Genomic DNA, 15431 nt, shown 5'->3' with positions numbered 1-15431 from the left:
AGCCCCCTCTCACCATCATCTGGATGTTCCGGTAGTCGATGGAGACACAACGGATGTAGGTGGGGGGCTCCCAATAGGCGACGCCCTCCTCGTCCAGCTCACAGCGTCGCAGGATGAGGCCTGGGGAGACAGCGGGTCACCTCTGCCTCCGGCGCAGAAATCCCACCCCCTGCTCCTAGGCACAAGCCCCTCCGGCCCTCAGAAGCAGGGACTGGCCGGGGGGGTGGGCTCCCAGCACGGGGCCTGGCCTTCCTTGTTTCTTTCCTTCAGCACATTTAGTGGCAGCTCCTGCAAGGCAGCTGCTGGGCCAGGGACCCAGGGACCCCACCTGCGTGGAGGTGGAGGCCTCGGCTGAGTGGGGGGCCTCTCCCGCAGCCCCTCTCAACCCAGAGCCCCCGGGAGAGCCAACGGCCGGGGCCCTGCCCAGCTCCACCCACAGCACGGCAGGGGCCTCTGCTGGCCTGGGCATCGTATGGACACCAAGGGGGCATTTGGCAGCAGTGGCCACGCAGCCGTGGCACACCACAGGGCTGACCCCAGAGAACTGCCACCCGACACCAACCCCTGGGCGGGAAGGGACACCTGTTCCACAGCGGGGCGCAGGATCACAATAAGGCGGGAATGTGGTCATACTCGCAGACCAAAGGCCAGCGATCACGCCATCGTGGGACCTACGTTTTCTTAACTTTGCTTCTCTGCATTTGCAATATGCTCCCAGGAACACGTAAACAAGACGGGGTGGGGCTCAGGAGTACACAGCCCCACCGTGGGCCCCGTCGCTGTCCCCAACCTCTGTGTCCCACCCCACCCTTCCTAGCGACAGCCCTGGTGGGACAGCCCCAAACACCCTCCTTTTACAGATATAAAATGGAGGCTCAGAGAGGTCAAATCAATTCCTGTACATCACACAGCAATAAGGGTCCACAAACTGACGGCATTCCTTCAAATAAGAGGAACAAAGAAGACCAAGCCCTCAGGGCAGCTAAGCCCCTCCCCTTAGGAGCACATCCCGCTTTTCCACACACCCCCAAACCCTCCACAGGGCTGCCCGGGGATTAAGGCTGCTTGCATTCAGAGTCAGCTTCTTACTGGCCCCGCAAGCCCAGGGCAGGTGTGTTAATCTCTTTGTGCCTCAGTTTCCCACCTATAACTGGACATCCGTTGCAATGGGCTCTGTGCAGATGCTGGTTTTTGGGGGGCATTCAGGACACGGGGGCAGGCCGCGTGGGGCCCAGCCGTGCTGCCCTGGCTTCAGTGGGCATGAGCTGACAGTTCTTTGGGGCAGGCCCGGAGGGCGTGTTAGTGCCTCTCTGCGAGGTGGGACTCGGCCCCCCCCCAGCCCTCACCTGTGGCATTGCGGGGACACCGGACGGCAGCCACCTCTCCTGCCGGAGTCTCTTTCCAGACCACCGTGCCAAAGTTGTCCTCGTCACAGATCTCATGGGGCTCTGCCGAGGGGCCAGGAGCAGTGGGTGGGGCAGGGTATGGGAAGGGGGACCATGAGCTGGCAGAGGCTCTGGGAGGCCAAGACCCTTCCAGAACATCTACTGTCCCAAGGCAGAGCCATTCCCAGCAAAGCTAAGCCCCAAGCCCACCCAGTTGCTCCGGGTGGCCTTGCCCAGAGCCCAGCCAGGGAGACGGGAACGAGGACACTCACCAGGACACCGCTGGGCGCCACACTGCCGAAACTCATCCTGCGGGCCCCGGCAGGCTGCCCCCCCGAAGAATGGGCCGGAGCAGGCGCGCGCCCGTCGCTGTGTGCCGCCCCCACACGTGACACTGCAGCCGCCCCACGATGCCCAGGCCTGCCACTTGCCATCCACTGCAGGGCACAGCCCGGCACGGGGCACACCCCGATGGGGACAAGGAAGGTGCAGGTCCAGGAGCCGTGGGGACGCAGAGACATGGGGACCCAGGGATGTAGCAGCAGGAAGCCATGAGGAGAAAAAAAATTGAGACCCGGGAGCAGAACCAGAGCCCCCCACCCCGCCCCGTGCAGGGGTCCCCGTGACCTCCCCCGCCACAGGCCCCAGGCATGGTCCTGACCTGGGCACTGCTGGAGGAAGCAGTCTCGAGTCTCCACCCAGTGGCCCTGGCATTCGGCGCCCCCATAGGAAGGCCCGTTGCACTCCCGTGTGCGCTGCTGCCGGCCCTGGGAGCAGCTGGTGGAGCATGCGCTCCAGCTTGACCACTCGTTCCAGTTTCCATCCACTGCCCGGCCCGGGGGAGAAAGGGAACAGGAAGCCAGCGTGAGTACCCAGCCTAGGTCACGGGTGTGAATGCCTCCAGGGGCCTCCCACCCCACCATCCGGCCTGGACCACAGGGGAGAAATCAACACCCCCAGGGGCTCACCACCCAACCCTGGGTCATAGGTGTGAACGCCTCTGGGGTCCACCACACCACCACGAAGCCTGGGACATAGGTGTGAGCACCTGGGGGGGGTGCCACCCCAACACCCATGACACATGAGTGAGAATGCCCTAGGCTCTCCAATCTCTAAGCACCCTGGCGGGCTGGCCCTGGGCTCCTGCAGCTGGCCAGTGACCCACTGGCCCTCCCCCCTTTCCTTTCTTTGCCTGCCCATCCCCCAGCCCAGCTCCCTCCCTCTCACCTACCAGGACACAGGGCAATGTTGCAAAACTTAGTTTGCTTCTCAGGGCCCTCACAGGGGTTGCCTCCAAACTGGGGGGGCCTGCAGGTGCGCGTGCGGTCTCGGAAGCCACGGCCACAGGTGCTGGAGCAGAGGCTCCAAGGCGACCACTCGTCCCAGGCGCCATGCACTGCGGGAGGGGACGGGAGGGCGTGGCTGGGCTCAGCAACCCGGCTGGTCCGCCGCTGCCCCGCCCAGTCCCCGGCCCGCCCCCTCCCGGACCCACCTGGACACACCGCCGAGTTGTTGCACAGCCGTTGCTCGCGCAGGGGCCCGCTGCACTGCGTGCTGTAGGAAGAGGACACGCAGAAGCGCGTGCGGGTCTGCCAGCCCTCGCCGCAGGTGCTGGAGCACACGCTCCACGGGGACCACTCCTCGGCTGCGGGGTCACCTGCAGGCCCAGACCAAGAGCATCGCAGGCCTGCCGCTGCCTCGGTGCTGAGGCTGCGGTCGGACTCTGAGGAGCAGGGCCGCCGAGCGGGGCAGCAGGCCGTTGGCTAGGCTCTTAAGCCCGGGAGGTTCCCACCTGGGCTGGTCTTCAGGACTTGCCATTTCCCCTACAAGGCTGAGAATCTCTGTGGGTGTCCTTGTGCCACCTCTGGGTCCCCGGGTCTAGCCCCAAACAGGCCCCCCCTCGCCTCGCACCAATCCCCTAAATCCAGTCTGCTTGGCACCTAAGAGGTGAGTCTAAAGGTAAGTTATTAAGGTTATTACCTAGAATTAGCAGCAATTAATAACATAGAATATTTGCCCAAAGACCCTGTTCCCTGAAAGCAACCTTCCCCACTTTGTAGTGTTTTAGTCTAACCGCGGGCACACCAGGCCCGCTCACCCCGTGGCTCACCTGTCTGTGGGGACGGGAACCCGAACTGCTGCAGCTCCTCCCCCGGCTCCTCGCGCCGCCGAGCGTCTGTGGATCGCAAGGACTGGCTTCGGGAGCTGGTGCGACTGGCCGCTGCAGGACGGGCTCAGGTCAGTGTCCAGGCCACCGCCTGCAGCACCACCCCCAGAATTCGGGAGGGGCGCTCTGGGCCCTGTGTCCCTCCGACCCCGGCCAGAGTGGGGGCAGGCTTGCCACACCCGGGTAATGTGGCTCCACTGCAGTTAGGAAACCTGAAACCAGGACACCCTGGCCTGACACCAGCCCCTGAGGGGTCACCATGAGACCCCTCCCTGTGGGTCCCCTCTCCCCTGCCCTGCGCCCCTTCCTTCTCTTCCTCCAGGGTCCGCAGGCATCGCCGGCAGGACCGGATCTGAGTGGCTGTTGCTCTTTCCTGCTCAGCGTCCCACCAGCGCTCCTGTCTCCCATGGCCTCCTGACACCCCAGAGCCCTCCCCAGGTTCTTGAGATGAGCTCCTCTCCCCAGGAAAGTTCTTCAGGGAATAAACCACCCGAAGAATGACAGTCTCATTATAACTTGATTTAACATTATGCAAGCGGCTAAAATATGCATAAGGACATTAAAGGCTTATTAGAGAAATACATTCTGGAGTCAGAATCAGGCTGGGGCCAGCAGATCTGGCCCGGGCTCCCCGGGTCCTCCGCGAGCAGTCGGCCCTCCGCGAGCACCCCCAAATTCCTACTCCCCCAGGGGAGAAGAAAGCTCCTCCACCCAGTTCCGCCTAACTTCGGGCGGGGCGGGGGTCCCACCCCCTCCTCCCGGGTCCTCACCTCTACGGGTGCTTGCCCCACCTGGACCAGGCCTCGGCCCCGCCCCGCCCCAGGCCCCGCCCCGCCCCAGGCGCCGCCCCACAAAGCCCGGGGCCCACCCTGCCTCTTTCGGGCCAAGGCCCCTCCCTCACCTGACCTTGCCCTCGAAGTTTCCTTTCCCCTCTATCCGGTCCCACCCCGCCCCGGGCCCCTCCCTCGTCCGGCCCCGTCCCCCGAGCCTCCCTCACCTGGCCCCACCCCGGGCCCCCGCTCTCCCTCACCTGGCCCCACCCCGAGCCCCCGCTCTCCCTCACCTGGCCCCACCCCGGGCCCCCGCTCTCCCTCACCTGGCCCCTCTCCGGGCCCCCGCTCTCCCTCACCTGGCCCCTCCCCGGGCCCCCGCTCTCCCTCACCTGGCCCCTCCCCGGGCTCCTCCCTCCCCTCACTTGGCCCCGCCCCGGGCGCCCTTCCTCCCCTGGCCCGACCTTGCCCTCGAGGTCTCCTTCCCTCCACCCTGTCCCACCCCGCCCTGGATCCCTCCCTCCCCTCTCCTCCCCTGGCCCCGCCCCTCCTCCCCTGGCCCCGCCCCGGACCCCCCTTCCCTCCTCTGGCCCCGCCCCGGGCCTCTTCCCTCCCTTGGCCCCGCCCTGGGCCCCCTCCCTCCCTCCCTCCTCTGGCCTCGTGGACCCCTGCCCTCCACCCGGCCCCCCAGGCCCAACCCGCCCGCGCGTCGTCAGCGCACTCACGGCCGCAGGCCTTGCGGTTGCACAGGCGGCCCTCCTCCAGCACCCCCTCGCAGCCGTGGCCCTCGGTGCCGGGAGCCGGCAGGCAGGTGCGCGTCCGCGTCTGTAGGCCTCCCCCGCAGTCCCGAGTGCACTCGCCCCACAGGGACCACAGCTTCCAGCCACCTGGGAGGAATCAGAGGGTGGGGGTCAGGGACAGGGGCGGGGCAAAGGGCTGGGGTGTCTTTCAGGGAGTGACCTCTGGAAGTCTCCTGGGCAGGGTCGTAGAGCACCCGCGGGTCCGAAGCCTGTGAGTGCGGGGCCGGTGAGGCAGCACAGCCCTGTGGGGGGTGGGCCGGGAGACCAGTGCGGGCCTGGGCAGCCGGTCCTGGGCCTGTGAAGCAGAGGCCAGGCAGGGGCAGGGAGGGGCAGAGGTGCTGGGGAAAGGGTCTGCCTTGGGGGATGGCCCTGGGGGCCTGGTGCCTACCCCACTGCCCGGGTGTCCCTCTCCAGCTCTCTGTCCCTCTCACAGCTCTCTGTGCCAAGGTCTCTACTGGCTGTGAACCCAGGCCCCCAGTGTAGGGGCTGGACACAGAGCTGGAGCCCCAGGGGTGTCTGAAGAGTGAAAGAAAGAAAGAAAGAAAGAAAGACAGCCCTGCCTCCCCCCCCCCCATGGCTGCCTCTTGTAAGGTTCTGGTGATAGGTGCCAGGGCCAAGGGGGCCCTCATTCCCCGACACAGATCCTCAAGCCCTGCTGGACCCCTCCCCACGGTCCTCAGTCCAGTGTCCTCTGAGCCCTCACCTCCTGGCCATGACCTGGGTGCTCTCTCCGTCACTCCCCCAGACCTAGGAGGGCTGGTGCCTGGCTGCCGAGGGAGCTTGGGGACGAAGGCCTCCAGCCACCCCCTTTCAGCGCCTGTCATAAGTCTCCTCCATCCTGGCGCTGTCGCCCTAAAATCCAGACCTAACATCCCTGATTGTCTGAGCCCCTGGGTGGCCCACGTCTACTAAGCACGCTGAGCAGGCTAAGTACTGGGGGGCTGCTGATGGCCGAGTCGCAGGGAGGCTGCTCATCTTGGGCCAGAGTGTGGAGGCCGCACTGATGGGCCGAGGGAGGCTGTTTCTGTCCGAAGGCCATGGACGGGGACCACGGGGTCCAGGCCCGGACCACGGTGCTGCGCTGGACTCTAGCCACCACCATCCCGTGTGTCCTCAGGGACACCAGGACCCCTACGCTCCCAGTGAAGCAGGATCAGAGCACACTGGGTCAGGGTAAGCAGCTTCACCAACACCTACTCTGGGCGGGGCGCCCTGCCATGGCACTGACTTCCGAGGTGGCCAGGAAACTGGCTGGCATTGGCCGGGCCCAACAGGGAACCTGCACTCAAGCTGGGCCACTGCCCCACGGGGCCTGCTCACCTGAGGGTGAACACACGTGGCCTGTGAGAAGGGCCCCGGGTGCCTCTTGGAGTTTGGTTTTTATCTGTGGCTTGGGGAAGTAGACCCCACCCCAAGGGAGAGAATGAAGGCTGCTGGAGCCCCCGAGGGTGGGCCCTAGGACAGGGGCAGAGGGCGGGGCTGGAGCTGAAAGACCAGGTTTCCATGCTGGGCCCCCCCCCCCCCGCCCACTGGCATGGGATGGTCAAGTCCATCCTGCCCTGGCCTCATGCCTCTTATCTGAGGGTGATGGGGAGCTACTTCCCAGAACTGATGGCATGGAGATAAATGGCAAGAAAGGGCTGGGGGGGGGATGGGTGTGGACAGTCACTGGGGGCAGAGTTGACCCCGGAGAACCCACTTGGTGTCCAGGGGACTCAGGGCGGGAGCTGATCTGTTCTGTGGGTGGCCACCTGGGAAGGTGCCAGAGACCCTCCTCATTGCCTGTGGGCCTGTGCTGGGAAGCGCCCAGCAGGGGGAGCCGGGGCAGGCGCACGGGAGGCACAGGCCCGCGGGAGCCCCTTCCCCCTGGGCCCAGAAGGGCAGAGCACCTCTGCCAAGGGCCCACAGCCGTCAAGCCTCTCGTCCTGCACGTCGGCTGGTGCTGGTGGATGGGGAAGGCAGGCCAGCTAAGGCATCCAGACCACAGGGAACGTGCGGGAGGGGCTGGCTCAGACGGCAGTCACTGCCCCTCAGTGGCCGGGCGTGGACGCTGCTCTCTGGGGCTCACACACAGGAGCACGGGGCTTGCAGATGTGCTGTCGGGCCTGGGAAGGGCCTGCCAGGGCCACACAGTGGGAGCAGGGCTGCATTTTGTATGGTTCCTCGCTCTTGGTGGGGGGGGGGTGGGGGGGCCTGGTTTGAGCCCCTTACGGGGTCTGGGTCAGATGCTCTCACTGGTCACTGAGTTCCCACGAGGGACACCTTGTGGCTCCCACTGCTCATATGAGAAGACCAAGGCCCGCTGAAGTGGAGGGGTGCCTGTGCCCCCCAGCTAGGGAGCGGCCAAAGGGCAATCGAGCCAGGCTGTCGGACCCTCCAAGAAAGGATGCTCCCTCCCCAGCCACTGTGGCCAGCCCCCCCGGGGGACCTCCTGTGCAGGGGACCCTGCCCCTGTCCCTGCCCCTATCCCTGCCCTGGTGGGCCCTAATCTGTGACAGCCGCCTCGGCACAGGAGCCTTGAACCTCGGCCTGCCCAGGAGGCCACTTTCACCCCATTTACAGCAGAGGAAATGGAGGCTCACAGAGTGGCGGTCAGGACAGCCAGGGGCTAGGGCCAGACTGTCTGCCCGGGGAGAGGGTGCTGGCGCTGAGGAAGCCTGAGCCTCCAAGGTGCACGGAGCCAGGGTCTCAAGAGCTGAGTAGGAACTGTACACGTGGAGGGTCCTACGTAAATGCCGTTTCATCTTAAACCACCCATATCCTGTACGGACTCCAGAGAGGTGGGCTGGGTACGTGAGTAGGTGCGCAGACTGGGGGCCTGGGGAGAGGGCTGGGGAGCCCCCAGTGGCCACGGGCCAGGACAGGGGGGCAGTTCGGGCAGGGTGGGCAGCAGCCTCGTGCCCACGCCGCCAGGCAGGTGCAGAAGGGAGGCCCAGTTACCTCCCGTTGACGAGGAGAGGAGCCAGCACCGAGCCCAGAATCAGCTTCCAAAAGCCCCCCTGTGCCTCCCGACTAAGGCCACCTGCCAGGACCGCCCACAAGCCCCAACCCCTCGCTCCAGGCCTCAGTGGTGTCGCCTGCTGAAGCCGTGCCATCCTGTCACACAGACCCAAAGGAACGGAGGAGGCTGGAGTCCAGGGAGATAGCCAGGTGACAGGGTCAGGGGGCACGTCCTGCCCTTCCTTCCTGGCTGCTCCAGCCCAGCCCCCACAAGGAAGCCTGAGTGACGTGGAAACTGGCAGTGGGTGGGAGAGAGAGGGTGTCCAAGCCAGGCTAATTGGAGGATGCCACTTGGTTCCCATGGCAACTGCTGCAGAGCTCAGAGTTTCAGGATAGACTCAGGTTAGGCCTCAGCTGCCAAAACACCCACTATTTCAGGGCTGGTTACCTTGGTGACCCAGGTGGGGGGGAGGGGTAAGGAGGAGGGGGCGCATCGGGGGGGCTGGGGAGGGGGCCCACAAGCCTGGAGGACAGGCTGGCCCCTGGGTCTAGCTCTGAGCCTGGTCACACTCGGAGCCTTGATCCTCGTGACAGACTAACTTGGGATCCTGGGTGCATGATCCCTGCTCCCCATTCACATACTGAGGCCTGATCCCCGTCACATACTGATCCCCAACCTTGGCCATGCTCTGGCCGCTGATGATCACTCAGGAGATGGAAGCTGCTATTTTTGTTATCGTTTTTATTTTTAACGTGTGTTCCCACACATGGCTGCCACTGGATCAGTGTTTGTTGAGCGAATGCGTCCATGACCGGAGGGGTCCCCCTGCAAACTCTCCTCGGCCCGCAGGGCCCCGCGGGCTTCCCGGGGCTGCTGAGCAGTGGGCAAGGCTGGGGGGGCGGGCTGCCCCTCCAGGCGCGGAAAGAAGCCGCATTCTTCCCCGGCTCAATGCCCCTCTGTCTCAGCGCCTCATTTCCATCTCATTAATGGATGAATAGAGCCGATTAATGGCCGCCCAGGAGAGAGAGCCTGTGAGGGGGCTCCGCGGCCGCCTTCCCACCCCAGCGCCCCGCGCCGGCCGGGGGCGCGCCGAGCCCCCCACTCGCCGGGGCCTTGGTCCCTTCAGAGGAGGGCCGCGCACTTCCTGTCTCCTCCAGCAGAGGTCTCCCCAGTCCCGCAAGTGGGGGCGGCTCCACGGGTCCTTGTCACGGCTGCAGGCCGGGCTCCCCAGGGACCCGCTGCACGGTCCAGCCCCCGGGAAGACCCCTGCCCCCTACCAAGCTAGGGCCTATCCAGGGAGCACCCAGGCTCCTCCTCTCCCACGCTCACATGAATGTGCAAACGGGGACCACTGGGGACAAGACAGCTCCCCGATGCCCCTCCCCAACCCAACCCCTGTCCACTGGTTCTGCCCCCACTTAGCTGATCCTGCACCGGGGCCCACAGCTCCCACTGTTAGGACCCACGTGGCCAGCAGCCCACCCAGCCGTAGCAGCTGCCGTCCGATCTCAGGACGGGGCTGAGAGCCGTGCCCACTGGCCATGGGCCTCGGCTCAGGTAGGACTAGAACTGCAAGCACCTGCGCTAGAGGCTGCATCTCCTTTAGCCTCAGGCAGACCCTGGGACCAGGTCTGTCCCATCCCCATTTCACAGAAGGGAAACTGAGGCTTGCCTACCTGGCTGGCTTGGCCTCATCTGTAGGATTATATGCTTGCTTGCTGCCTCTCTTCCTCGGTCAGGCAGGGGTCTATCCCCTGTCCTGGGAAGGGTGTCCTGTTAAAAGCCTGATGGCCGGGTCCCACCCCGGCTCTGCCCTGTGGTGTTTTGACCTGGACACGTTGCTTCCCCACCTTGGCCTTGGCTGTTCAGCTGACACCCCTTCTCACCATCGTCCTGGGACGTGGAAGGCAAACAGGGCCGTAATGCTCTGCATCCCTGGCAGCCTGGGTTGGGGGTGCGTGGGGTGAGCTCTGACCTCGGGTGGGAATTCCCCATGGCTTCCGTGAGCTTGTCATTTTCATGGGGTCACATCCCATTTCGTCTGAAACAGGCACTGTCTACAATGAGCCTGGACCTTGTTTTCTGGATTTTTATAAATGGGTCCTGGTGCAAAAAGAGCAGTATCCGTGGCCGAGATGATAAGCCTCAGTCCCTGGCAGGAAGGCCCTGACACCTTCCTATGCCCCATCCCACTCCCCCGGTCACCCCCAAACTTCAGAGATGTGGCTTTTCCACCTGGATCCCCATCATTCCTCCACAGCCCAAGCCCAGCCTCTTTCTGTACCCCGTTGACCCTGGAGAGGGGCTCCAGACCCTTCTTTCTAAAGGTAGTGGGGGGCACTTGGGGTTGGGACACCCCCAAAGCCCTGCAGGGGCCTGTGTCATGGCTGAGTGGTGACGGGCCTGGAACCCGGGCTGTGTGTGTGGCCTTGGGCAGGTCTGGCTCCTCTGCCCCGCATCACAGCCTTGTCCCACACCCACAGCCCCTGGGACCCACACACCTGTATGTCCCACACTACAGCCCAGCACCCCTACGCTGTGCAGGCACGTGATGGTGGGAGTGCATGCGCACACACAGGGACGCGGACACACGGGGACACACACACGCATGCACACACACACACTCTTGCTCCCAGCCCCCAGGATGCTGCTTTTTCATTATCTTATGTGTCGCTTCTGCAATAAAATTCTTTAATTAAAACATGAATATTTAAAACAATCCTTGAGAGAAATGGCCCCATCTCACCAGAGGCGGAAAAACGCAGAGAGAGACTGTGGGAGAGAGACGGGGGGACGAGGCGTGGGAGCCGGCCCCGAGAGACCCCGGCGCGGGGCAGCAGGCGGGCAGCGGGGAGGACAGCGAACAGTTGCTCTGGCCTGAGAAGCGCTCGCCAGGTCGGAGGCGTGACGCAGCCATGTGGCATTTGGACAGGCCGGGTGGTGGGGGGGGGGGGGGCGGAAAATGGGCCACGGGCTGGCCAGGCTCCCGGCGCCGCCATGCACGGCCTTCTTGGGGTGCAGATGGAGGGCCGTGCCTGCCCCGGCCTCCCCTGGCCAGCGTGAGGGGTTGGAGCGCCCGGGGCACCTGGCTCAGCGGACGAGATCTGGGGTCTGGCACCCGCCTGGCTCAGCTGCGTGTCTTCCGAGGGGCTGCGGCACCTCCCTGGTCCATGAGCTGCCCACATGTGCACACAGGAGTGCCAGCTTCCCAGCAAAGCTTGTTGTAGGAGAGGCCCCCACGCATGCCACCCGGGAGCCATGAGTTGGCCCTGTGGCCAGCCCACCCCTGCCAAGCTGTGTGACCCCGGCTGTTGCCCCAATGTCTCTGTGCCTTATTCCAGTGAAGGAGCACTCATCACGGGCCTGCCCCGTGCCGGGCACTGTTCCGCACGCTGGGGGCTACGTGGTGAGCCAGGTGGTGCCTACACCCGAGCGGAGACAGAGGATGGGGCAGGGACCCAACAAAATCAGCAAGTTATCAGTGTGTTCACGGGCGATACATGCTGTGGAAAGAAAGGGACAGCATGTGGAGCTGGAGAGGGGGGCTCGGGCTGCCGCTGTTTGACCCAGCATGGCCAGGGTTTGCCGAGAAGGTGGTGTCTGGGCAAGAACTTGAGACCAAGAGCCCTGCAGGTATCCGGGGATGAGTGTTCCAGGCAAAAGGAACAGCCAGCGCAAAGGCCCAGGGGCAGGAGGGTGCTTGGTGGGCCTATCTCATGGGCTGCTAGAAAGAGTAAACTCGTTAATGTGTGGATGCTTCCGGCACAAAGGAAACCCTCAAGACACCGCTGCTGTTAATACGGCTACGAGAGCTTTTATTCCCAAGGTCCCAGAAGCACCAGGGCATTCCGGGTCCAGGGACATGTCCTGAGGTGGGAGCTGCCTCTGGGCCTGGTGACCACCAGCTGGCCAACCTTGCCCAGCGCAGGTGAGCCCCCTCCTCCACATGGCGGGCAGTCCCAGCCCACACTCTCCAAATCGTCTTCCCACGAGACCGCCAGCCCCGGCCACACAGCCGCGGCACTGCCCTTTGTCAGGAGCGCTGGAATTGGCCCTGCACGGAGCCCAGCCTCAGAATGCACACATGCTCGGCGGCGCGTGTGTACCGTGAGCGCTCACACACACATGCTCACACATGAGCACAATGTACACACGGTGTACTGTGCACACCAGCCGCGCAGACGTACGTACACATGCGTGCTTGAACACGCGCACGTACGGTGAGTGTTCACATGCACGCTCACACACAAGCACAATGTACACACGGTGTACTGGGCACGCCAGCCATGCACACGTGCGTACATATGCATGCTTGAACACGCGTACATACTGTGAGTGTTCACGTGCACACGCTCACACACAAGCACAATGTATACACGGTGTACTGTGCACACCAGCTGCACACATGTGCATACACACGCATGCTTGAACACGCGTACATACTGTGAGTGTTCACACGCAGGCTCACATACGAGCACAATGTACACACAGTGTACTGTGCACACCAGCCGCGCACACGTGCGTACACATGCATGCTTGAACACGCATACATACTGTGAGTGTTCACACGCACAGGCTCACACACGAGCACAATGTACACATGGTGTACTGTGCACACCAGCCGTGAACACGTGCGTACACATGCATGCTTGAACACGCGTACATACTGAGTGTTCACATGCACGCTCACAAATGAGCACAATGTACACACGGTGTACTGTGCACACCAGCCGTGCACACGTGCACACACATGCATGCTTGAACACACGTACATACTGTGTGTTCACACGCATGCTCACACACAAGCACAATGTACACACGGTGTACTGTGCACACCAGCCACGCACACGTGCGTACATATGCATGCTTGAACACGCGTACATACTGTGAGTGTTCACGTGCACACGCTCACACACAAGCACAATGTACACACGGTGTACTGTGCACACCAGCTGCACACATGTGCATACACACGCATGCTTGAACACGCGTACATACTGTGAGTGTTCACACGCAGGCTCACATACGAGCACAATGTACACACAGTGTACTATGCACACCAGCCGCGCACACGTGCGTACACATGCATGCTTGAACACGCATACATACTGTGAGTGTTCACACGCACAGGCTCACACACGAGCACAATGTACACACGGTGTACTGTGCACACCAGCCGCGCACACGTGCACACACATGCATGCTTGAACACACGTACATACTGTGAGTGTTCACACGCACATGCTCACACGTGAGCACAATGTACACACGGTGTACTGTGTACACCAGCCATGCACACGTGCATACACATGCATGCACGAATATGATCACATACCACGAGTGTTCACATACGCTCACACATGAACACAATGTACACACCCGCCTTGCACACATGTACACATACATGCATAAACACACATACATATGGCGAGTGCTCACACACTTGCACATATGCACACAGCCGTGCACACACGTACACACACGTGCTTGAACATGCATACACACCGTGAGTGCTCACACACAAGCACAATGTACACACAGTATACCGTACATACCAGCCATGCACACACGCATGCATGGACACATGTGCACACCGTGAGTGCTCACACACATGCACAGTGTACACACGGTGTACTGTACACACCAGCTGTGCACACGTGTGTACACATGCATGCATGAACACGTGCACACCGTGAGTGCTCACACACATGCAGTGTACACACGGTGTACTGTGCACACGTGTGTACACATGCATGTGTGAACACATGTACATACCGCGAGTGCTCACACATGTGCACACCAGCTGTGCAAACATGTACACACATGCTTGACTATGTGTACATACTGTGAGTGCTCACACACAAGCACAATGTACACAGGTGTACTGTGCACACCAGCTGTGCACACGTGTGTACACATGCATGCTTGAACATGTGTACATACCATGAGTACTCACTCGCATGGGCTCACACACAAGCACAGGTACACACATGTACTGTTCACACCAGCATGCACACGCGTGTACACACATGTAGGCGTGAACGTGCACCTGTGCATGCTCAATATCCTGCACATACACATGGGCACACGCATGCACACACAATGCACATACACAATGCATGCACTCATATGTGTGCACACACTTGTATCCACAGACGCACAAGCACAGTGCTCACACAATGCACGACACGCATACACACACGATACAGCGCACACGTCCTTGCACATGTGCACATGGAGGTGTGAACACGAGTGGAAACACACACATCTTCCTGCCCTCTTCTGAATACCACTTCCAAGCATTTCCTTCTTTAGCATCTCCCGTGCGAGCCCCGATTGCCCAGCCTCTGTCCCCAAGTGCCCCTCCTCCGGCAGCCTGCCCCCCAAGCCCTCTGTCCCCCACCTAATGATGGACACGGGCATTGGTATTTTGTTGCTGGCATCTTTTTTGCACAAAATCGCTTCCACCCGGTCTTCATTCCTCAAGCAATCAAGGAAGGATTATTTTTGCTCTTTCCATTTTAAAGACAAGCGGCCTGAGGGGCCAACAGAGCTTCTGGGATTGGCTCAGGACTCCCAGTGAGTGCGGGTCAGGCTGACCTGGTCCTGGGCTGGTGCTCCAGATCCCAGAGTGCCCTGCTCAAATGACAATCCCACCTGGGGAACCCCCGGCCAGCCCACACTGAAGTCTCACTCTGACCTCCGGATCTTCCTCCCCATTGCAACCCCACCCCGTGCTTCTCCAGCTCCTGGCTGCAGATTTGGGGGTGTCCTGGCTGGAGATTTGGGGGCGTTCTAGTCATCTCCTTCCCCACGTCCTGCATATCAGCACAACTGTCAGCTTCTACCTCCCCAGGTCCTCCTCCTCCCGCCCTGCCAGGCCAGCATCAGCTCCCTCCAGGGTGCCTGCCGTGGCCACCACCCTGTCCCCAACTCCTGCTCTGAGCTCCAGCGCCCTTCTGCATGGACAGCCCAAGGACCACCAGCGCGTGTCACTCTAATGCTTAAAGCCCCGCGAGGCTAACACAGACCAGCTCTGATGCATAGCTGCCACGGTGGGCCGGGCCCCGGGGCCGTCAAACCCAATGTGGCACCACAGTCCTTCCTTGCAGACAAAGAAATGAAAGCTCAGGGAGTATATGACCACCGGGGAGTAGCAGAGCAAGACTACAGGCCAGGCCAGGGCCCGGCCCTGCCCCACATCATCTGCCCGGTTTGGGGAAACCAGCTCCTGCCCGGCTGCTCTGTTCCCCCTCACCCCCCGAGGACCACCTCCAGCCTCACCACGGAAGCTGCCCAGGCCAAAGTCACAGCGACCTATATCTTGCCCAGCCCAAAGGTCAGCCCTTCTAGCCTCTTACCTTGGTG

General features: G+C 62.4%; 1 protein-coding gene across 8 annotated transcripts in view; it reads right to left on the bottom strand.

Moving 5' to 3' along the window:
• ADGRB1 (adhesion G protein-coupled receptor B1) overlaps nt 1-15431 on the bottom strand; it is an 80753-nt gene that overhangs the window by 49935 nt on the left and 15387 nt on the right. For 5 of the 8 annotated variants that reach the window (XM_027573057.2, XM_027573067.2, XM_027573078.2 and 2 more), the window contains exons 3-10: nt 5048-5209; nt 3496-3606; nt 2878-3042; nt 2617-2781; nt 2047-2220; nt 1658-1822; nt 1347-1448; nt 14-120 (exon numbers count right to left, since the gene is read on the bottom strand). In XM_027573057.2, coding sequence (XP_027428858.1) covers nt 14-120; nt 1347-1448; nt 1658-1822; nt 2047-2220; nt 2617-2781; nt 2878-3042; nt 3496-3606; nt 5048-5209 — 1151 coding nt within the window. The remainder of the gene's footprint in view (nt 1-13; nt 121-1346; nt 1449-1657; nt 1823-2046; nt 2221-2616; nt 2782-2877; nt 3043-3495; nt 3607-5047; nt 5210-15431) is intronic. The other 3 variants (XM_027573072.2, XM_027573113.2, XM_027573105.2) reach the window with 2 other exon arrangements.

The sequence above is a fragment of the Zalophus californianus genome, chromosome 4 (genome assembly GCF_009762305.2).
Source record: "Zalophus californianus isolate mZalCal1 chromosome 4, mZalCal1.pri.v2, whole genome shotgun sequence".
In the NCBI taxonomy this organism is placed as follows: domain Eukaryota; kingdom Metazoa; phylum Chordata; class Mammalia; order Carnivora; family Otariidae; genus Zalophus; species Zalophus californianus.
This window is presented reverse-complemented; position numbering and strand designations above follow the sequence as displayed.